This window comes from Elaeis guineensis, chromosome 12 (genome assembly GCF_000442705.2).
Source record: "Elaeis guineensis isolate ETL-2024a chromosome 12, EG11, whole genome shotgun sequence".
Taxonomy (NCBI): Eukaryota; Viridiplantae; Streptophyta; class Magnoliopsida; order Arecales; family Arecaceae; genus Elaeis; species Elaeis guineensis.
In genome coordinates this window covers 26,326,537-26,348,779 of record NC_026004.2, presented here as the reverse complement: position 1 = coordinate 26,348,779, position 22,243 = coordinate 26,326,537, and the positions used below count along the sequence as shown (strand labels likewise).

The 22,243-nt window shown below is 39.8% G+C and overlaps 2 protein-coding genes across 4 annotated transcripts; both read right to left on the bottom strand.

Annotated features, from left to right (window-relative positions):
• Positions 1-564: 564 nt before the first annotated feature.
• LOC105054609 (heat stress transcription factor B-2b) lies at positions 565-2,046 on the bottom strand. The gene is made up of 2 exons (XM_010936168.4): positions 1,647-2,046; positions 565-1,565 (listed from the first exon to the last, which is right to left on the bottom strand). Exons 1-2 carry the CDS (start codon positions 1,914-1,916, stop codon positions 759-761), a joined length of 1,077 nt encoding a protein of 358 aa, XP_010934470.1. The 5' UTR covers positions 1,917-2,046; the 3' UTR covers positions 565-758.
• Positions 2,047-3,131: 1,085 nt separating this feature from the next.
• LOC105054611 (uncharacterized) lies at positions 3,132-21,660 on the bottom strand. Of its 3 annotated transcripts, none has more exons than XM_073246997.1 (2): positions 20,337-21,660; positions 3,132-3,253 (listed from the first exon to the last, which is right to left on the bottom strand). In XM_073246997.1, exons 1-2 carry the CDS (start codon positions 21,448-21,450, stop codon positions 3,171-3,173), a joined length of 1,197 nt encoding a protein of 398 aa, XP_073103098.1. In that variant the 5' UTR covers positions 21,451-21,660; the 3' UTR covers positions 3,132-3,170. The 3 variants fall into 3 exon arrangements, with proteins under 3 accessions (XP_073103098.1, XP_029123287.1, XP_010934471.1); XM_029267454.2 differs by lacking the exon at positions 3,132-3,253 and adding an exon at positions 17,092-17,420 and having other exon boundaries at positions 20,337-21,657; XM_010936169.4 differs by lacking the exon at positions 3,132-3,253 and having other exon boundaries at positions 20,006-21,652.
• Positions 21,661-22,243: the final 583 nt, after the last annotated feature.

The following is a 22,243-nucleotide window of genomic DNA, read 5'->3' as shown; positions in this document are numbered from 1 at the left end:
GTCATGGTTCTTACGTGATCCAACGTGCCATAAATTGGGTTAGGTAAGATGACTAATAAACTACTCGAGTTTGGATCGCATCGGAAACGACCAAACCCATAGCTACCCTTCTTTTAGGTCAGGCCTGCTATACAAAACAGCTTTCTTGCTCTTTTTTCCAGGAGATCTAAGACTAAGAGCGAAGAACATGATACTTCTCAGCGCACAACATGCTGCACGAGGGAATCCATCAGCCGCTGCAACTTAAAAAAGAGACCACTGGGAACTTAGAAGACTCCCACGTGCGGCGTTCCCCAAATTTTTTTAACCCAGAAAAGCATTCGCAGAATGCTGGCTCTGTCCATATACTTAAATCTAGTGTTCCTTTTTTTTTTCCTCCAACAACTACTCGTTAGATCCACAGCTCAATTCAACACTGGTAAAAAATTGAGCAGAGTTGAAAAAACAAACTGCAGGTAAAAAAATTGAGTCGAGTTCTAAAAAAAAACTTCAATATTAGATTAAGAAAGAGGAGAACGGCCACAAGCCTTTCCGTCACATTTAGACCATGTCAGTACCGAACTCTAGAAGGAAACCACTTGCCGCGTTCTTTTCCACTTCTTCATGGAGGTGCACTTCCAGCAAGAAAAATTAAATAAATTAATGTACTTTATATTACATAAAGAAAGAGAGAAGGAAATCTAATTCTAATAATTTCTAGTTTCTGTCTTTTCGAGACATCCGATAAAATAATTTCTAGTTTCTACCCTTCTGATCTACTAGAGTGGTTGGTCACGTGACAGTTCCGCTAGCGCACGTGAGCTCTCTCGTTCTCCGGCGACGCGATCCGATCCTTTACACGCCCGATGAGCCAGCAGCGCGCCGCGGAGGATCCACGACTGCCGATCCAGATCCAATCCCGGATCCAACGGCTCCGGTTTCACCCCAGGCGCCGACACCCTCTGCGGCTGATCCTCGCCGTCGTCCTCCCCACGGACCCGCTTCACCCCGATCGACACCCCGAACAGCCTGGCACACGGCCCCGCCCGCGACGGCGAGGTTGTCACCTCCTCCGCCTTCAACCGCTCCTCCTCCCCTTCCTCCGCCGCCCGCCCCGCCGCCGGCATCAGCTCCAGAACCGGCGACGCCACCTCTACCGCCGCCGCCGCCTCGCCCTCTCCTCCTTCCCCGCCGCCCTGCTGCTGGCTGGAAGCATACTTCGATATGAGGAGGAGAATATTATCGCAGAGGCTCTTCATTTGCGAGAGCTCGCGGGAGAGCCGTGAGTTCTCCTTCCTTAATCTCTCGTTCTCGTCCCTCAGCTCTGCCGCGCTGCCGGACGGTGGCGGTGCCCCGGGGGAGGAGTTGGATGATAATACCTGCTCTTCCCCCGAGTTCGTCGGCGAACCGGCCTGGTTAGCCAGCATGGCTACAGCGATAGACGTTGCGACCGGCACCGGCGTCGGCGCCGGCGCCGCCTGGGGGATGATCTTGCGGCGGTGGATATCGCGAAGAAGCTGCTTCTCGCCCCGCCGGAAGCAGTCGTTGGCGAACTCCCACCGATCCGGCACGATCTTACGAAATCCCTATCAAAAATTCAAGAAAATCAAATCAGAAAAACAAGAACTGGGGCCGAGATTGGGAATGGATGGAGATCGAGGACCGACGTAGGTGTTGAGCTGGCGGACGAAGCTGGAGAAGTTGTTGTGCTTGAAGTATTTAGGGAGGAGGTCGCGGGCGAAGTCGGCGGGGTGCCAGACGATGAAGGTGGATCCGTCGTCGTTCCAGGAGATGATGTCGTCGACGGCGGGGTCGTCGACGAGCTGATAGGTCTTGGTGAGGAACGGCGTGGGGATCGACCGCTGGCTACCCTCCGCCGGCAGCGGCGGCGGCTGTTCGCCGGCCTGATCCCCCGCCGGGGCCATCGGTGGTGCCATCCCCGCCGGCGAATCCTCCAACGCCACCGATCGAGAAAATTCTAAACAGATCTCGAGACCGAAGGACGGCCGGGAGGGCGACTTCGGTTCGGAGAGGGATGGAGGAGGGAGTGGGGACTTTTAAACGTTCTAGAAGGTTCTTGTTGTGGGTAATATTAAATTATTGATGATGGAGGAGACACCGAGAAAGAAGAAAGAGTGTGGAAAAATTGGGGGTCAAACTTTCACATACGCATTTTCCGCATAGAAATCATCATGCGGCATCCCATCTACCTCCGCATGGACCAGGCAAAGTTTCCGTAACGGCGTCATGCATTTACGTTCAAAACCGTAATTAGCTGTTACAATAATCATAACAACGGAAAAAATTACCTAGAGGTGTATATAAATATAATTATGTCATTACGACGATTTTTGTTTTTCTTCTAAAAAGTCAGTAATAAAGTTTTTATAACTTCGTTACGAGGCAAAAAAATAATGGATAATTATAGTACAAACCATTTTTTAGTAAAAAGCAGTGAAAAATTACTTTACTCGGTAACAAAATAAATATCTAATAACTTCTATCATAAAAATAATAAAAAATAATAATATTTAATAAATATATATTTTAAAAATTTATAAAATAAGATATAGTCTAGAACTATTCTGCGGGTCACTATCATGTGCATAGATTTAGATAACAATATAATCATGTTATGATAGTTCTCTAATGGAATGATTATTAGTTGTTATATTGATCATAATAGTTATTTATTTTATTAATTTTTAAATTTTTAATATTAAAATAGATATAGAATAATAGTTTTTAGACCCTACAATCCATTTTAGAAAGAATTTTAAAGTGAGCATTTTGTTAAATTTAAAATAAATATTATTTTATTTGAAGAAGGTACTAAGTAAATATACTAGTTGCCGGTCCGTTAATTTTTCATATTATTTACTTTAACCATATAATATGGGTGGTTGAAACCGTTGCAACGGCTACTATAACGGTCATAACGCCATGTCTAGCCGGCTTGCAAGGAGAATGAATAGGAAAAATGGGGCTGAGGAGGGCGACACGTTGAAAAGGTGGCGTACAGTAAGAAGAAGAAGGAAAGAGAAGAAAGAATTTTTTTTAATTTTTTTCTGAGAGCAACCGGTAAAACCAGCCCAACTGTTGAAACAAAAGAGCGGGTTTTTTAATTGAAAAAGACCATCTAGAAGCCTTGAAGTTTCTCCTGTTGAGACTTGGGACAGGCGATCAGCTGTTCATGATGCGATCATGTAGTATCCTAACACATGTTGCCAATTTTTTAGAGTGGATCCAAGGCGGCCTTCGACATTTTTTAGATCTGAAATAAAATAAAAAAAATATTAAAAATTAATATATTTTAAATATTAATTATTATTAAAAATTAATCTACATATAATAATTTTTTATAGATATATTCATTAAACGATATGTAAAATTTATCATTAATCTATTTAATTATTTTTTTATTATAATATTATAAAAAATCATCCTTACACTTTATTGGAATATCAATATAGGGCTTGGGGTGGTCACTCAATTCGATCTACTCCAGGACCGGCCTTGAGTGGATTCTCTACTGTGCATAATATGGAGCGGTACATCACGCTCATCATCCATCACACAATGAATGGTCATAAATAGATGAAGACTGCGCAATGTAAGCCACATCCAGCCATATTAGCTATCCATCGTATAATGAACGGTGCACACGATACACCATACCGTACGATACATCTCAGATATTATAGAAAATCATACGGAAGATTTGCTGATCCATTAACGTATTCGTTAAAAAGTTGCCGGGCCCTGATCATCGTACAAGTAGTTGTGCTTCATGTTCATGATTGTAAGTCTTATTATGTCTGCTTGTCACTTTCAATCCGCCGCCATGGACCACCCCATCCATTACAAGTTCGTAATGACTAGAAGAATTTCTACAACAGTCCATTATTCAGTTAAGCTATATAATTGATGCATAACAGTTTCGAGCCATGGCCAATTGGCCATCACGCAGAGATAACATCAACCAAAACAATGGAGAGAAGATGCCTGACTATTGGCTTTGGTTTAAATAATCTTAACTAATTCCTAGCCACCCTCCTGTCATCCTTTATATAACCGGAAAGCCTCTGAGTCTATTCTTGCCAAACCGACCTCAAGCCATCCATGCGAAAATTAGTGTGGAAATGGTCCATCTCTCATCCAACATTCTCATTTACCAAACCTTCATTGGTAAAAAAATTATACCAGAAGACGAGAAACAAGAGAAGTGCAAGAGCAAAATGTTACATTACGTTACAAAAATGAAAATGCAAATTTTTTGGTCATAGAAAACAACAGTTATACATGCTTTCTCATGCATCACATTGGCCTAAGACAATCTCATCATACATGCTTCCTCTCGGGGTGCATTGTAGGTGACACTAGTGGCTGCTATCCTAAAGATTAGGTGGGATGGAATGGATTGGCAATCAGCCAGAAGACAAGACCTAGCATATGCACCAATGAAGAGTCAGCATACTATAGTTCTACACTCTCAACTAGATTCATGGCAATCCAACACTAACCTTAAGCCAACACATAATGCGAATAAGGTTGTCAAGCAGTAGGTTCACACTGTTGGAGGTGCCCAACAATATGGTCCTCTAATCACCTGTGTCCCCAACATGCCATACCTGCCCCATGGTCCATTATCACTAGTTAAACAACTCTTCAAGCACCTTCTAGTTTGACATTGGATAATGTGTAAAGACAGGGACCCCCAACTCAAATAACAATAGCATGCCAAAGTATTTCCTTTTCTTCTTTTCTGACAAGACCTGTTGGTAGATTTCAGCTACACAAAAGATGACACCGTTAACCCCCAAAAACCTGAAATGGACAGGCACCAATCCAGGCATTTGATACAACCACCAAGAGTCTTCTAATGAACTATTTGATACTTTCCAATAATGAAATTCACAATTACATGTATACATAACTAAATGAACATTTATGGCACAAATATAAGTTGATAGGTAACGGAATAGGTTGGCATTGGCATATTAATTGGAGGAAGGTCAATGGAGGCAAGTGCAAAGATGTAGAATATATGTCAAATGTCAAACAAGTGGAGCTGACAGAACCAAGAATAAAGCTGTGAGAATGGAGCTTAAAATGCAGCTCTTGGCATGCTTTGACTGCTAGCCCCAGAATGGAATAAATGATAAATTCAACAGACAACTTCAAAATGAAGGGATTGAGAATATTTTGATTATAGTCAGTCATAATGCTTGCCTTGTAGTTTCGTCACTGAATATGAAGCATTGACAAAACTATTGCCCTCCAACCCGTTAAAATAATGGCATTCAGAATAATAGTATACATTAGTTTAAGTAAAGCAAAACTAGATGACTTGAAAAGCAGCGACAACAAAGAGGCCACCACAACCCTTTGAATGATGGCAAAAAGAATACTTTCATAATATGTAAAGCAACTCTAGACAACTTCACCATGAAAGGCACAAAATAAATACAACCTAAGAACTTTTAAATACAGAACGCATAATTGACAATGATATCGCATATCAGTTAACCGTGGGAAGACTAGTGTAAAGTATGGTAATCTATTTAGTAAGAAGATTCATTTAAAAAAAAAAAATCCAGGACAAGGACATCCAGTATCACATTGATTGATAACTTACATAAGCTTAATAGACTACAAAAAAAAAAAGTTTTAGATTCAAGAGATGGAAGGTCAAGCTATTTATAGGGAAGGAAAGCAACAGAGAAGAAAAAGGGGAATATGCTGCAAAATTGTTCTGAACCAAGCAACAGTACAATCATCGTAACTGTCAAGATATAAAGGTAATGACTAAAAAATCAAGAGGGGTCTAGTGCAGCCAAAAGTAATTGATCAATAACAAAGTGATCGTTCTACTCAAAAATATCACAAAGTGATAATCATGGCTGAAAAATGATCTCTTTTTCAGATATGACCTCTCAGGAATCAAGCAATACATCATTATTTAAAAATATTCCCCATTAAGAAGACTTATAACTTTCTAACAATGCCTCATCTTCCTACTTAAATGATGTCACGAAGAACATTTTTCAATGGCTTATAGCCCTTTTTTGCTAGACCATCTCACTGATATTTGAAACTTTCAAAGAAGGAACTCTACTTAGAGATATTGAGCATTATAGTCAACATAATTTTAGTTATGGAAAATCATGTGGATTGCTGACATGTGAAATCATCAGACAAATGAATGTCCAAGATTTACTTCTCATCATGCAGTCCAATCGAAAAAGTCAACAAAGAGAGTAGAATGTGGAGTTCAGACAGAGTGCAACTAGCAAAAGCTTCTTAATACATGTGATTTTGTTGAGATAGAAATATGCTTACTGGAAAAATTAGTACTTATTTTATATACCTCATATTGCAAGAAAATATTCATATCTTTCAACATAAAATGTTAGACTTAGTGTTGGAGCATTCTGACATTGTGTTCCAAGCATTTTGACCCCTTGAATAATAAAATTTGAGAGAGGAAGTTTCCTGTAGTCTGTTGAATATATAGTTTATAATTTATATGTCATCATATTTCTAACAACAATTAACTCATTGCTTAAGTTGTTTCATTGATGTTGTAACTATATTGCATTGACTTTCATTTCAAGAAGATTATTTATGAAAAATCCCGATATTGCATTCCCGCCCTTTTCATGAAACTAAATTATTTTATAAAATTGAGTTCATTGGTTAAGATGAAATTTCATAAAATTACTGGATAATATGGAAGTGGAAAATTTCTTTCTGCATAATTTTTTCCAAACTTCATATTTTTCTCTTATTTTCATTTTACTTATTTTCATTTTTGAACCTCTTCTTTCTATTTAATAATTAATCATGCCCTCTCAGCTCTCAAAATTCAAAAACCTTAAATCAAGGAAAGGATATCATCATGATTTTGAAATTAAAAACATTCAAAGACAGTCTTTGTAGTGACTTCAACCAGTTAGGCTTAACTTTTTGGAAATATGCTCTTTTTTGCTACTTCAATTCTTTTTCAGATTTGTATTTCAGCAATCCCTACCCTCAAATACTAAAAAAACATGATTCCCTAATGGACCTTGAAGTGTCCAAATGAACTGATCAGACAATTATCATTTATTTGATCAGTGGTTTTGTCGGATCAAACAAATGACAACTACTACCAACACCATAAACACTCTAAGTATCATAACAATAAACCCTTATACAAGTGAAAAACAACACAAAAACCCCAAAATAAAAAAAATTGTGTTGGTTAGATGCTGGCAAGCTAAAGCGTGCCAAGCATTTGTCTATATGCTAGCATAGCATAACTATACGGTACCTAGTCCATGATCCATAATGATATTTGATACCTTGATTCTGACAACCTACTGACTTTTATAGTTATCATTTATGACTTTTAATTTTGAATTAGAATTAATACTGGTCTCCCATTATAACTTCATCCAAACCTTAAAAACAAGCTTTCATGATTCAATGAATCATTAGAAAATTAAATCTAAAGCAGGATATGCTTATTAACATGAGCCAACCTCCAAAAACTCATGGAAATAGAAACCAATATTTTAAATCCAGATGGGACAGGGGATATGTTGGCCATCCCATATCAGTGAGAAAATGGAACCAGCCAAAAACCCATCCGTACAAGGAAAGGAGGAAAGAAAAAAAGAAAGCAGAGGAAAAAAAAAGGAAAGAAGAAGAAAAGAGAAAAAAAGGAAAGAAAGGAATGAAGGGATAAGAAAAAAGAAAGCAAGGATAAAAGGAAGAAAGTAAAGAAAGAAGAAGAAAAAGAGGAAAAAAAAATGAAAAGAAGGAAGGGAGAATAAAAGAAAAGGTTAAAAGGACAAAGGGAAAGAAATAAGAAGCAAAAGGAAAGAATGAAATGAAGAAAGGGAGAAGAAAAAGAAAGGAAAGAAGGACGAAGGGAAAGAAGAAAGAAAAGAAAGGAAGGAAGACAAGAAAGAAAGAAAGGAAGGAAAGAAGGAAGAAAGGAAAGAAAGAAGAAAACATAGAAATAAAGAAAGAAAGAAAAGAAGGGGAGAGAGACAGACGCTACCTACCAAGATGCTTGACACAAGTGGTCACTGGGATAGGATAGGACAATGGGGCAATGTGTTTCATAGAGAAATCAAGACATCCCCCCCCATGGGATTTAAAACATCGATAGAAAGTGACATCTCTTTTTATAAAGTATATTAAGTGACTACATCAAAGATCAAATGAAACATCTACATACCTATGACCAAATTTTTTTATAGTTACTAAATAATGAGCAAGGAACACTCAAGATTGCCATTGCTTAAATAGTGGCCAATAAATCTAGAGATCTTCTTTTGACATTTCTCACTACAAAAAATTAAAAAAAAAAAAAACAAAAAACAAAACAAAACAAAAAAAACTTAAGCATATCTTTTCGGACATGGCTTATGAAAGATTTCTCAAAAAAATGATGGCATTTTAATATGTTGATATGTTGCCCAATTGTTAGCTTCAACATGCAAAGAAATGCATTTGTGGTGCCAACTTTTCTTATTATTAGATTTCCTCATAATGCATTTGTCATCTTTCATAAAGCTGTTAGTTTATCCAAATATCATTGATATTGCTGTAAGGCGCAATTGGATACAAAAACCTTATCAGGCCAGTGACACTATATGCTCAACTTGATATTAAAAAGAAGAGAAGACATGGATTGGGTTATCTACAAAAGTCAAGATCAAAGTTGAGTTATAAGGGAGATAGTTTACTCAAGATTGTAGGATGCTGCCTCAGCTGTTTGCTTTTAATAAAATGAAAAAAATAATATTTTTCTCTCTTTCCTTAATAAAAGACAAGCTCCACTATTTCCTAAAGGCAGCAAACCAAAAGGAGGGGATAAATTGGATTTTATAAAATTTAAAACTTTAAACTAGAAAGAATTTCAGTGGCCAAAACAATTCAGATTCTGTGAGTGAGGTGATAGCAGGAAATATTAAAGATGCAGCAGAAACAAACTGAAAGCAAAGCAATAAACAGAAGTCAAACCAAACGCAATCATAAACATAAAAATTTTATAGTAATTCGATGCCAAATTCAGCACCTGCATCTACTCCCCAAGCAAACCTGCTTGAGAATTTCAACTATAACCTCTTCAAGATTACAGCTGAATATTTTCTTGGATTCACAATCCAACCCACTTGATTTTCAATAGCTCACCAACCAAAATCTTACAATTGATTGTTTTCTTTTGGGATTACAATTAACCCTGATTATTTTCTTTCGGGATTACAATTAACCCTAATTGATTTTTTCAGAGATACCAATCAAAACCACTACAACATCCAATTTCTAAGGCTCAAACCAACCCCAAGTTTCTAAGTCCAAAAAACTTATTACAAGTAAACAATATAAGAATACAAGAATAAAGTTAAGAACAATAAAAAAACTCTTTGTAGAACTGAAGAAGTCGAGGTACTTGAAAATTCGATGCTTGGACTTCTTCCTTGAAAGATTGAGAGGTTAAGGCAGCCTTTAATGCTTCTTCACAATGATAGCTGGCTGAAATTCACTCACTCTCCCTCTCTTTCAATCTGTCTTTAATGTTGGAAGGATTGGATTTATGACTCTCCCAAATTCCTTCCTTTCTCTCTTACGATTCCTCACACTTTTCTCTTGAATGAATACTCAATGAGCTCTTTTTCTTTCAAACGTTGTTCTTAGATATTCAAGATGTTCAAAGTTCCAAAAGTTAGTTTCCTCCGCCAATTCCTCATATTTATTGACTGAAAAACACCTTCAATTAATGCTATAGCCATTTAGGATGAGAAAATAGCCATTTGGAATTAATTAGCCATGTTTCAGGATTTCTGAAAAACTAGCCGTTATTTTGTCTGCATTCATTGAGTCGGCTCACCTCATCACTGAGTCGGCTAACTGAAAATCTAAGTCAGCTTCAACAGCAGGTGCCAAAAATCCCGCATTCTATCTTGCTCTGCTAGCCTGAAACTAGGTCGGCTCAGACTGTCTTAATCGACTCACTTGATAACTCAATCGGCTCACTAATTGTATGGATTGACTCAGAAGAAATATTGATTTATACTATTTTCTGTGTTCATCTTCCTCTGAAATCAAGTCGGCTCCTCTCTTCACTAAGTCGGCTAAGTTCCAGACTTGATCGGCTAAGTTAATTACTGGGTCAGCTCAGAGAATTATTCTATATTTTAAAGGCTTGTCTTTCCTGTCTTCTGATACTGGGTCGGCTTAGCTTCAGGCTGGATCAGCTCAGACATGTATCAAGCATGCCATAGGGAGTTTTAGACAGCATTTCTTGAACCAAATTATTTTTAGGTTAGACTTGCCCTCTTAAACATAATTTTCACTTATTAAGAAGCGCATTTAGACTAGATTAAACCCTCTAATTCTTATACCTCTTTGCTTCCAATTTTGAGGGTTTTAGGTGAGGAAAAATGACCTTTCTTGAAACTAAGGCCTTTTGATTTTCTGAAGATAATGTATTTAAGTCTTCCTTGCCTTTGAGTATTTCTTGAGGATATGGTCTTTGAAATTTCGTGAGGATAAAGCCTTTTGAGTAATTTGAATTAGCAATTTGAAGAAGCCTACAACCATTCTTAAGCAATTCATTAGTAAACATAATTTATACTCAAATACTTTTTGACATCATCAAAATCAATTTTAGGGCTAACATCCACTTATCATGGAAGCAGTTCACCTCAAGATTGTTGAATGGTGCCTTAACATGTTTTTATAAAATAGAAAGCAACCAAAAATATAGTTCTCTTTTCATTGGTATTAAATATTTCAATAGAGAGGATGGTGAAACTGATTGATGCTGACCTACAAAATTTGGATTTTGCACGGCTTATACTAAATTTTCAGAACTAACTTCCTGTAGAAACATGTCCTTTTAAAAATGGACTGATTATCTCATTTGGAGATATGAAAACTTACTCAGATGCCAAACAAGAGCACTAATCAATTTCCACCTGTGTAGACCTCAAGAAAAGCCCTTGCATATGCTAAGCTGAACAGGAGGAAACTTATCAAGATTCAACAAGCCAGACATGAAGAGGAGACCAGAATACACGGTCAAAGTAAAGAAGGTGACACATTTCCACAAATCAATTCACTATTCTCAACCCTATCTTTCACAAAATGGTCAGTCATTTTGTCAGTGTTGTATTGAACCAGATGAAGTTTGCTGGAGAGGGTAGATCTCTTCCTTGGCCAAATAGTGTATGATTTCCTAAGTATGCTTTATGCAGCCCCTTACAGGAGGCCGCAAAGGAAACAAATTGATTAGTGCAGAAATAAATTTCAGATCTGAACCAACGTCCGTAGTTTTTCCTTCAGCCGGGAAACAGATATAAAGTAAAGAAAAGAGAAGAAGAGATTGAACAAAAGAGTAGAAGAATACAGAGACTGTGTGAGAGAGAATATTATAGGGTTAAATCTCCACAGAGGAGTCATTTCATTCAATAAAATCTATTAACCTACAGATTTCATTACTCCCCATGAACCCATAGTTATAGAATCTCAAACAGCACCAAAAGAATATCTCCTAATCATAAAAGGACTCCTAACCTACTTATAATGAAACTAGGGATTCTAACTTGCACTATTTGACTCAAATAGGACTCTTAATCTATCTGAAACCCAATAGATAAAAACTATTCATTTTCTAGTTTCCAAGAATAGTCAAATTCATGATTCCCAATACCCCACTAAAAAAGGCCATCAAAATCTTTCCAAATCATAGTTCTAGTGAGGTTAAAAATTTTTCTAACCCAACCTAAACCTGAAGTAGGATGTTTTCGATGATAACCCTGCTCATAATCAGACTTAGAACCCTCTAGGAAAATGCTTAATAACATGGTGGATATTATGCCCTCTTCCCCTTGAAAACACCCCAGGAAAATCGCAATAAAATCTAGTACATAAACTGCAAGAAAATAAGCAATACTTAACCTACTCCTAACGCACAATTTGGGATTAATGTACAAGGAGCTCATCCTTGTTTAGACCCAAGATAATACCAAACATTGTTGGCTTTCTCCTTGGTTTAGCTTATACCTTTTTTTGTTCAATGCAAGCTTAACTCATGTTCACTTCCCACAAGAATGTCTCACCAGAATTGCCAAAAAACTTGTTGGCACCTTCTCCTTCCTATGGAGGGTCACATGAGTGATGACAAATCTGTGGCTACGTCTGGTGATTGTACAGGATCGCAACCGATGTCAAGTAGCCCAAAAGGACATAATAAGGAGGGGATAGTGAAACTAGCATAGGTCCAAGTGCCTTGACCTTTAAGGACTTTCACTACCATAACACCGCTTGCTCAAAACAGGAAGAGGTAGAATATAGCCGAGACTACAAGGTACTCTGCTACTCCGAGTAAATTAGAGTCCTGCTAGGAAATTAAAGCATAGAATTTGAAAGATAAAAGCAAGGGTAACTTAAAGATAATGATAAACTAATAGTTTGATTGGCAAAAGAAGAGCCCTTTTCTCAACATTACAATCCAATATTTATAAAAGGCTATCATCAACTGTTGGGATAGGTGCCACCACTTAATCTGGACACTGGGCCTTCCTACTGTGGCATATGGGCCACTAATGCCATACATTATAGGTCGTGCCACCACTCCACTCATGTCCTAGGCAGGGGTAAGAGGTGCTACAATTCAATTTTGATGCAGATCCTCGCTATTGTGTGCCACATGGGCCAATATTATCGTGCATAGTAAGTAGTACTGCTACTCTCGCATTCTGGGTAGTGTGACCACTCTTACATCATGGATAGTGATAACTACTGGCTAACTACCATGCTTGGACTCCATTCAACTAAAAACCTCATCCTAGACCGATAGCCCTCACCCCCCCAATCTATATCACAATTACTTGGCCTATAGCCTTACCATGTCAATCTACATAAAATATCTCTTTTGAAGACCTACTACTACTCAACCTACATTGGATGGCCTTCCGAGGTCTACTATTGATCAGTCTTCAAATCACATATATCGATCTAGATGTGATGTAAATAATGCCCTCCACATCCGTTAGTTGACGATCAAGAAAGTGATGGGATGTATGTAGCACCATCGCCTGACTTTAGACTTGGTAATCATCTAACTTAGCTGGTTAAAAAAAAAAAAAAAAAGGCAAACTGAGATATTGGAGACCCATCATTCACTTGCTTCACTTACTAAGAAGGTCGATAGATACAAGTATTAGGAAAAATGAATTTAAGCAGCAAGAACAAATTTTGGAAGATTCAGTGGAGGCAAGATCCAAACTTGACCAGTAGATAAAAACCATGAAGGATCCGATGGAGGTATGACCCATCACCAAGCTTGCCTCCTAGCCTGTGAGTATGGTGGATAAGATTGATTCGGAAGGGGATGTATCCAATATGGCTGCTTGCTCATGAAGCGGAAATGGAGATACCCATTAGGGTTGATGTCCCTCCAGCTATTGGAATAGGAGCAATATGTATCACAGGCTTGCTGAATTGTTGTGTCCACCCATACTATTAAGGGAAAACCGATTTTATCAGTAAAAGCCCATTTCAGCATGGTCACACGAGCCTCATTAACAGTAGCCATCCGTAAATCAAGATAACTAATAGTTCCAAGTTTGAATGCCGATCCAATGTTGATCGAAGAATCAACTCTCTGTTCAGCCGGGCATAGTTCTGCACTTGATAGCATGGTCGGCCAAACCGTCCATTTCAAGGCATGCTGACCCATACCAATAGTGGATCGGGATAGTTCCAGCCTTCAAAATGAAACACCGATGGGGACCGAGGGAAGAAGGAAAGAGAGGAACAGAGAGAGAGAAGGAGAGCGAATGAGAGGGAGAGAGAAAGACGATCGTCAAAGGGCCGCCAAGGCCCCTATCGCCATCGTGAAGGGAGAGGATCTCAGAATTGATCGAAACATGGGCTTCAACCCCTGTTTTATTTTAATTTGTGTTGGCAAGGGAAGTCGGCAACACCCCTATTTTATTTTTATTCGTGTTAGTGAGGGAAGTCAACAACATCATTGCCACTTTCCCTATCCTTTTCTTTTTTTGCTATTTTCCGGTGAAGTTAGCAACCAAAGAAGAAGGAAAAGAATGATGTTGCCAACTTCCCCCAATAATGCCAAAATAAAAAACAAAACAAGGGTTGAAGCCCCTGTTTTGATCAATTTGGAGATCCTCTCCCTCGGTAGTGGCGGCAGTGGCCTCGTCGACCCTCTGATGGCCCTCGAAGGCTGTCTCTCCCTCTCCCTCTCCTTCCCTCCCCTTCTCTCTCTTTCCTCTTTTTCTCCCTCTCCCCCTCTTTGCTGTGTTGGTTTGGGTCTAGCATAGAATGGCATGGGGGCATGCCGAATCATGCTACCAGCTGATCACTGGACTTCGATACCAACACAACCAACCTTACTTGATAGGATCTTTTTCTTGCCTTGATCTATGAATCTTAAGGACTCTATAAGATAGTCTTCGGCCTTATCTTACTGATATGCCAAAACCCGATAGTCAGGTTCCTTGAAGACTCCAATATTTCCATGCAAAGATTGATGGGCCGATTTTCAATAACAAAAGAACGGCTTTCAACTTGTTTTGTTATCAAATCCAAAGTTGTCTTATTTTGGCTTTACAAGTGGCCTTAACATGGTAGCCACTTGGCATGCAAAGGCTTCCAATAAGCCACGCCGCTCTATAGGACTTAGGCTATGTAGCCATATATTATAGAAGAGTGATCGGCAAATCTATCACCACCATATAAAGAGCATCCATCCTCTTTCTCAGCAACATGAAGATAGCTACACACAAGGTTCGCCAAAACATCCCGAACCTTTCGGTCGGAGCATGTCGAACCATACCAACGGCCGATCAGGACAGTTTTGACATGAAAAATGGAACACCAATGAGGAGAGAGAACAAAAGAGAGGAAAAGAGAGACAAAGAAGGGGGAGAGAAGGAGAGAAAAAGGCCGGAGAGGCCGTTAAAAGCTACCGGAGGGCCACTGAGGCCTCCGGAGCTCCGCGCTCCGTAGAAAGAAAAAAAGAGAGATCGAGAGAGACAAAGAGAGGGAGAAGGGAGAGACAGGAACAGAAGAAGCGGGAGAGGGTGGGGAGGCCAGTGGTGGCTGCTAGTGGGCCACGGAGGCCCCTGGAGGGTGTCATCTTCCTCCTAACCCTCTCTCTTTCTCTCTTGGTTTGAAGTTCCCTGCTCCTCTAGTCATTCGAGGGCCTCCACTGCCCTCTACTGGCCACCACCAATATCTCCGTTGTCTCCCTCTCCTTCCCTCCCTCCCCCCCTCTCTCTTTTCCTCTCTCCAGTTCTCCCTCTCCCCCCTTTCTTTGCCATGTCGGTTCGGTCACAGCAAACCTTGGCTATGCAATAGTGTCCCACTCAGTGTGCAAGAAAAACTAATTCGCTTTCTGCAGGAATATCTCACCAAACAAGCTAGAAAAACTTGTTGGCACTTTCTCTTTTTTCGTGCTAGGTTGCAAGAGCAATAACAAGTCTTGTGGTCGTCTTTGTTAATCATACAAATGTGCCACCAATGTCAATAGCCAGAAAGAAGATAATAGGAAGGGGAGAATGAAAATGTCATGGGTCTAGGTACCTTGGCCTTCAATAATTTTCACTAATGTAACACCACCTGCTTGAAAAAAGAAGAAGTGAAGTGAAGCTAGGACTATGAGGTACTCTACTGCTATGGGTACATTATAGTCCTATTGGAAAACTCAACCATCGAATTTGAAAAATAAAAGCAATGATAATTTAAAGAAAAAGATAAACTAGTTATTTGATTGGTAGACGGTGAGCCTTTTTATCTACATTACAATTCAATATCTATAAATGGCTCATCAACTACTTGGATAGGTGTCACCACTTAACCTTAACCATTGTTCTTGCTATTGTATGCCATATGGGTCATTATTACATGATAGGTAGTGCCACCTCTCCATTCATATCTTGGATAGTTGTAAAATAGGTGCCACTATTAGGTTTTGATGCATATCCTTATTATTGTGCGCCACATAGATAATTATTGCCATGCATGGTAGCCAGTGCTACCACTCTTCCCACATTCTAGGTAATATGACTACTTCCACATTATGGGCAGTAGTAACTGTTGGCTAACCTCCATCCTTGGACTCCACGCAACTAAAAGTCTCACCTTAGACCAATAGGTCTCACTCCTCTTGGTCTACACCATAGTCACTTATTATGCACCCTTGGTGTATCAACCTGCACTATTGATATTTCAGCCTGCGTAACATGTTCCTTTTAAAGATCTACTACTTGGTCTATATTAGATAGCCATCCAAAGTTTGTTGCTGATCGATCTTTGAATTACAAATATTGGCCTAGATGTAGTGTAAACAACCCAACCAAATCAGGTATACAATGTACACGTGGTGGCTAGGTCTACAGTTACACCAAGTGCAAGATGGTTCATTTAGCCCCGCATTTACTGAGAAATATATAATAATTCAAACTTAATAATATAATAAAATATACTTCAAACATAGTTAATAGTATAAAAATAATGCATCGCCTAGTGCAATAACTATAATATTTTTTAAGTCATCGATGGCCCATTATATTCCATGTCATATTCTAATATTATATTATTATATGAAAATACTCTTTGATAATTAATAATAAAATATCACATATTATTATATTTTAGTTGTACTATAAATGTAAAGATAATTCACCTACTAATGCTATAACTTATAATATTATCACGTCATCCTTGGCCTATGATATTGCATTGTGTGTTTTGATAATATATTATGTAAATATTACCAAAAATCAATAATATAGCATGATATATTATCATACTTCAACTTTAGCTAATAATGTTAAAATAATTCATGACTTTACAATATTCTCCAAACACATTCACTAATATAATGAACCTAGAATAGTGGGATTGGAAGGGCAGACATGTCCACCTTCTAAAAAATTCACCCTTATGCCTAGATAACATCCAAATGGCATTATATTATCCATAATCTGCATCCAAATGCTCAAGCATGATTGTTGCAATCATTATATGGAATAATCTCATTTTTCCCAAAATAGCAAATAAGGCTCACACTTGCCAAGCACAATGTAAACTACAACATCAGGGATCTTTCTGTTATCGCTGTTTAGCCTATTCAACTTCTAAATGGGTCCTAAGACTCAATAAAAGTAATGTATTAACCAAAAACAAAACTTGAAAATTGAAATAACTAAAGCAAACATACTTTGGACCTAGGATGCATTAGTTTTCAAGACAAAAAATGATAGTATTGGTGGATAGACTTAAACCAATTTAATGACTGAAAGAAGTGGATCAGTAAGATGCCATACATGGAATTAAGTCACCCCAGTGGCTGGCCAAAGCCCAACAAATGTTCAACTAATCCCACAAGTACAGTGCACATCGAGAGAAAAATTCTGCCAAAGGCACACAAAGGCACTTATAAAAGAGACTAGGTCAAAGACTAAGATTGATGGCACTTAAAAAAAAGGCACACAATAAAATAGTATCCCTTCCCTTTATGTCTACAAGTAGTACACAAATAGAATTCCATCATCCTCATGGCACAGCAATCAAGATATGCAGTACATCTATCAAAAAACCAAAGCTCTGTAGGAGGCATACATGATCCATAAAAACAACAAACTGCTCCTCCACAACTGTCATATGAAATTTTCAAACAGATAAAAGTTTCGGCTTATTTTTATACTTCATACAGTGATTTACATTTTACTCAGGTCTGAAATTGCTTAAACATATGTCAACCAGAGCATCCTTAAAGCCAAAAGGTTCCATGTGTCCCTTAAGAACACCATCTAGATAAAAGGAGGAAGAGAAAGCAAAGAAGATTAAAACATTACTTAGCAGAAATCAAACAGGCCTCATCAAGATTGCCTAGATCCAAGCTGAGTTTCTAAGTTTTGATGTCAAACTAAAACAATAGTCCATTCATGACCAAGTTAATTTATAATAGAATGCCCAATTGAAGTTGGAGAAGGATTTGTGAGCACCTGTGCAGGCATCAGTTTGGTACCACATCGACTATATACTGAGGAGATCTTAGGTACATATACAGGGCCGAGCAACCTAAATAATACCTTCCGATTAGCCTGTTCAAGTAGTCCTAGATTGTTACACATGATATCAGAGTGGATCCAATCCATGGCCTATATGGATTAGTACATGTAGTGTGTGTAATTGGATTTGGACCCTTAGCCTGGCAAGGACACCGAGGCTTAAATAGGGAGATTGTATGAGGATCTGTACAAGCATCTGTTTTGTCCCACATCGATTAATTACTGGAGATATCTTGGGTATATATACAGAGCTAAGGAACTCAAATTACACCTTCCACTTAGCTTTTTTAAGTGAGGTTTTGGGTTGTTACAGGATTCCTGAACAAAATTTTGGATGTAAAGAGGGACATTGTGGTACAACATAGTATATTGTGTTAATTTACAAAGGGCAAATCCTTGATGATTGAGGATTAGAGAATTTAGCTCCGGCATTGCAAGGAGCTACTCTTGCAGACACTGGCATATAATTTCAAATACAAATGAATGAATATAAGAGGAGTTAGCTGACATATCAAATGTCTGAGGTTCTCGTTATAGTTTATAAGTGGTTTATGTTTAAGTCAAGTTTACTACACTACTTCCAAATTATCCACTAGAGAACCATTAGTGATAGATCAAAAGAACAAAGGGTTCCAAATGTTCCATATCGACCAAACAAAAGAAGGAAGAGAAGAAGGATAAGAACAGAGCAATGCATTACTCAATAAAAATCAAACAAGACTCATCAAGACCAGCTATATCCATTCCAAGTTGAGATTCAAAGATTGAAATGAAACATGAACACCAGATTCATGACCAAGTTAATCAATGATAGAATGAAATTCAAGAAGGGTTCCTCAAAAAACATTTTCATATAGAGGGGAGTAGCATTATACAACTTGGTACTAGCTAGAGCTGATCGGATGGCTCTCTATTGAAAGTCTTGAAATAGAATCTGAATATTAGAACATTCACAAGCATGTTAATTGATCATCGATTGAAAATGAAAAATGGTTCCTCAATAATTTTTTCATTTTGAGGGCCACACATGGTACAACATGGTAGAGCTAAAGGTGATTAGATGGCTCTCTACTTCATATACAGAACGGCTCCTGCACTAGGGAAAGTTGATTTATTCATAATGGATCTTAGATTATTGTAGGTTAACAAATTAAGCTATGCCAGTGCAAAGATTTACTCTTACCAAATACTTTGCCCAAAAAGAGACAATTTCGCATATAAGTGAATGCCATAAGTGAGTTGATACATAACAGTTCACCATTTTTTTTTATAGTTCATAAAGTGATTTATGTTTCACTCAGATCTACCAGATTACACGCTACTACAGCATTGTCCATTAGCCATTAGAGAAGAATTATTAAAAATCGAAAAAAAAAAAAGGAAAACAATGTGCCCCCTCCAGCCACCTTTGGACAAGGCAAGGAAGGAGACAAGAAAATAAGAAACATTGCATGACTCCATATAAATCAAACTGGACTCAATTTCTCTTTGGCTCATCCAGACCAGCTAGATCCATGTAGAGATTGAAGGTCTTCAAACAGGACCAAATTACTAGCTCATTCATGTCCAAGCATTCCAATGTAATTGGAGTAAAGGTTCTTCAAAAGTTTTGGATATGAAGAGAGAGAACATGGTGTAACATGGTAGAAAGTGTTGGTTGATTTACCACAAGCAGATCCAATATGGTAGATGATCAGCAAGTTGAGCTTTGCCACTTAATGTAACTCCCATCTAGCATAAAACCTTAAACTATGAATCTATGTTTTGCTTTCAAGAGGATTGCTTTTGTTGATCTCCTATCTCTTTCCATTCATCTCACCACTACAGTTGTTACTACGAATAAAAAATAAAGAATGGAGCAAGAACAACTTGAAGGCAATTTAAATTAAAAAAGCTTGAGGACCGCGTAAAACAGAGAAGGACAATAATACAACAGAACAAAGAAAATTTATCACTCTGACCAGAGATATGTTTTTCTCTTCAATCAGAGTACATATGCCGCTCATGAAGAACACCGTTGATCGATCAAAAGAACATTCAACTCAATGGCCATAACAAGCCATGCTAAATATAGCAAAATCAAAACCCACAATCACGAAACAATCAAAAAGCCACAACGATAAAGAGCAAGGTTCGACATGGTCAAAATGGCCCAAATGAATGCAATCCACCAACCAATAAACAAAGCTATCTCCTTTACAAGATCAGAGCAATCCACAAGGCTACCCAAAAACGGTACACCACCAAACAAGTTACCTCTCAGCTGAGACAACCCAAGGAGCACCAGCACCAGCACCGGCGGTGCGAAGAACTGCAGCGCCACCAAGCAGAGGTAGTGGTTGTGTAGGAACACCTTTGCCCGCCCGTAATCCATGTCCGGCGCCCGGCTGGCGTGCAGCCGCTGATACCAGCATAGCACGGCCTCATTCAGATACATCTGGAGGTTAGTGCGGAGCACCAAAAGCTGAGAGAAAGCAGAAGCCATGAGAGCCCAAATTCGGTACTCCTTGAATTTCAGCGACTGGACCTCGCTGGCGGGCACCACGACTACCGGATTGACCCAGAGGAGCGGGGCAGCGGCGCCGGAGAGGACGGCAGCGTAGAGAAGGATTTGAACCGGAGCACTACAGGAGACCACGGAAAGGTTCCACCGGAGCTGGTCCGTCCCGAGCCAGAAGGCCCGCGCTGCCCTCGCCGCCGGGATAAAGAGGATTCCAGAGAGGCAGCCGGCGAGGATGGCCGCCGCCGTCTTTGAGAAGGCGGCATCGGATGCGCCGAGATTGAAGTCGAAGACGGAGGAGGAGAGGTGGAAGACGATGAGAAGAGCGGCGAGGAAGCCGAGGAAGCCGGAAAGGACGCTGAGCTCCTTCTCCGAGCGGCGGGAAGCGGATCGCTCGAGAGAGAGCTTGGCGAGGGCGAGGACGAGGTGGGCGGCGGCGACGAGAGCGGCGAGGGCGGGAATCGCGGCGGAGGCGGCGGGATCCGGGGGGAGGAGGCTGCGGAGGGCGAGGTTGGGGAGGGCGACGGCGGCGGAGAGGAAGGAGGTACGGTACTCGGGGAAGTAGACGCGGGTGCGGAGCTGGGCGTCGGCGAGGCGGAGCCGGAAGAGCTGGGCGCCGGACTCGTCGAAGTCGGGGCGGTGGTCCTTGGAGCGGTTGCGGCGGCGGAGATCGCTGGAGGGGGAGGGGGCATCACTGGGGCGGCGGATGGCGGCGTGGACGCCGTCCCCACCGCCGAGGGAGTCGGGGTGGATGTAGGTGTGGAGGCCGTGGAGGAAGAGGGAGGGGAGATGGAGGAGGGTGGCGAGGAGGGAGGCGGCGGCGGAGACGGCGGCGTGGAGGAGGAGGTGGATCGGGGTGGAGGAGGACATGATTGCGTGGCGAACGGATTCGTCCGTTGGGGTCTTCTTCGTGGAAGTCGTGGACCGGATGTTGGGCAGTGCTGGTCGATGGATCTGGGCCGGACGGAGACCGGTGTTGGACCGATAGAGAGACAGGCCGTCCGGTTAAACCGAGACTGAGCCGACACCAACAGGACGCACCAACACCTTTAAAAAAAAATTTGATGGTGTAAATTTATCTGCCAGATTTCTTTTCACGTAGCCTCTGCTATTAAAATTCACACTCTTGAACGCTGGAGCGCATGGGTCGTGAGTCGGTTCATTTTTTTCCCCAATAAAAAAACCTTTTAGTTTTTTTTTTTTGGTAAGAAAAATCCTTTGTTTAAACCCTTCTTTTGTCTGAGGAAAGACGATAGGAGGAAGTGAGCTGATTAGTTGTTGTTAGGGTGCAAATAATGAGAAATACTACTGATAAGATGGAGGAATGCAGCAGTTAATGGTTTATATTGCATGCACTGCACATGCCTAACTGACTTTGCGTTTGTAATTTTCTCCGTACCCCTTCCTCCTATATACACTGTAAATACTTCAATACTGCTCCATCTGGGACATGGACAAAGGGTTTGGGTTGTATCTTTGATGCAAAAGAATGGTTAATCTTCTTTTACGATCTTTACTATTGAATCGTGCTTTGCACAGCTTTCAAAGTATGATATTAGTTTTGTGATCTATATTGCAAAAGAAGCAAAAAGTTCGTCGTGCTTTAAAATCTGTACACAATACAATCCAACAGTTGAGGCCGTGAAAGAAAATTGATCATTTT

What these genes read in the sequence shown, in the direction of transcription:
- LOC105054609 (XM_010936168.4), bottom strand. Translation starts at nt 1,916, where the DNA reads ATGGCACCACCGATGGCCCCGGCGGGGGATCAGGCCGGCGAACAGCCG. An exon ending in TCCGCCAGCTCAACACCTAC is followed by an intron (nt 1,566 to 1,646) that starts GTCGGTCCTCGA and finishes AATTTTTGATAG; the next exon opens with GGATTTCGTAAGATCGTGCC.
- LOC105054611 (XM_010936169.4), bottom strand. Translation starts at nt 21,450, where the DNA reads ATGTCCTCCTCCACCCCGATCCACCTCCTCCTCCACGCCGCCGTCTCC.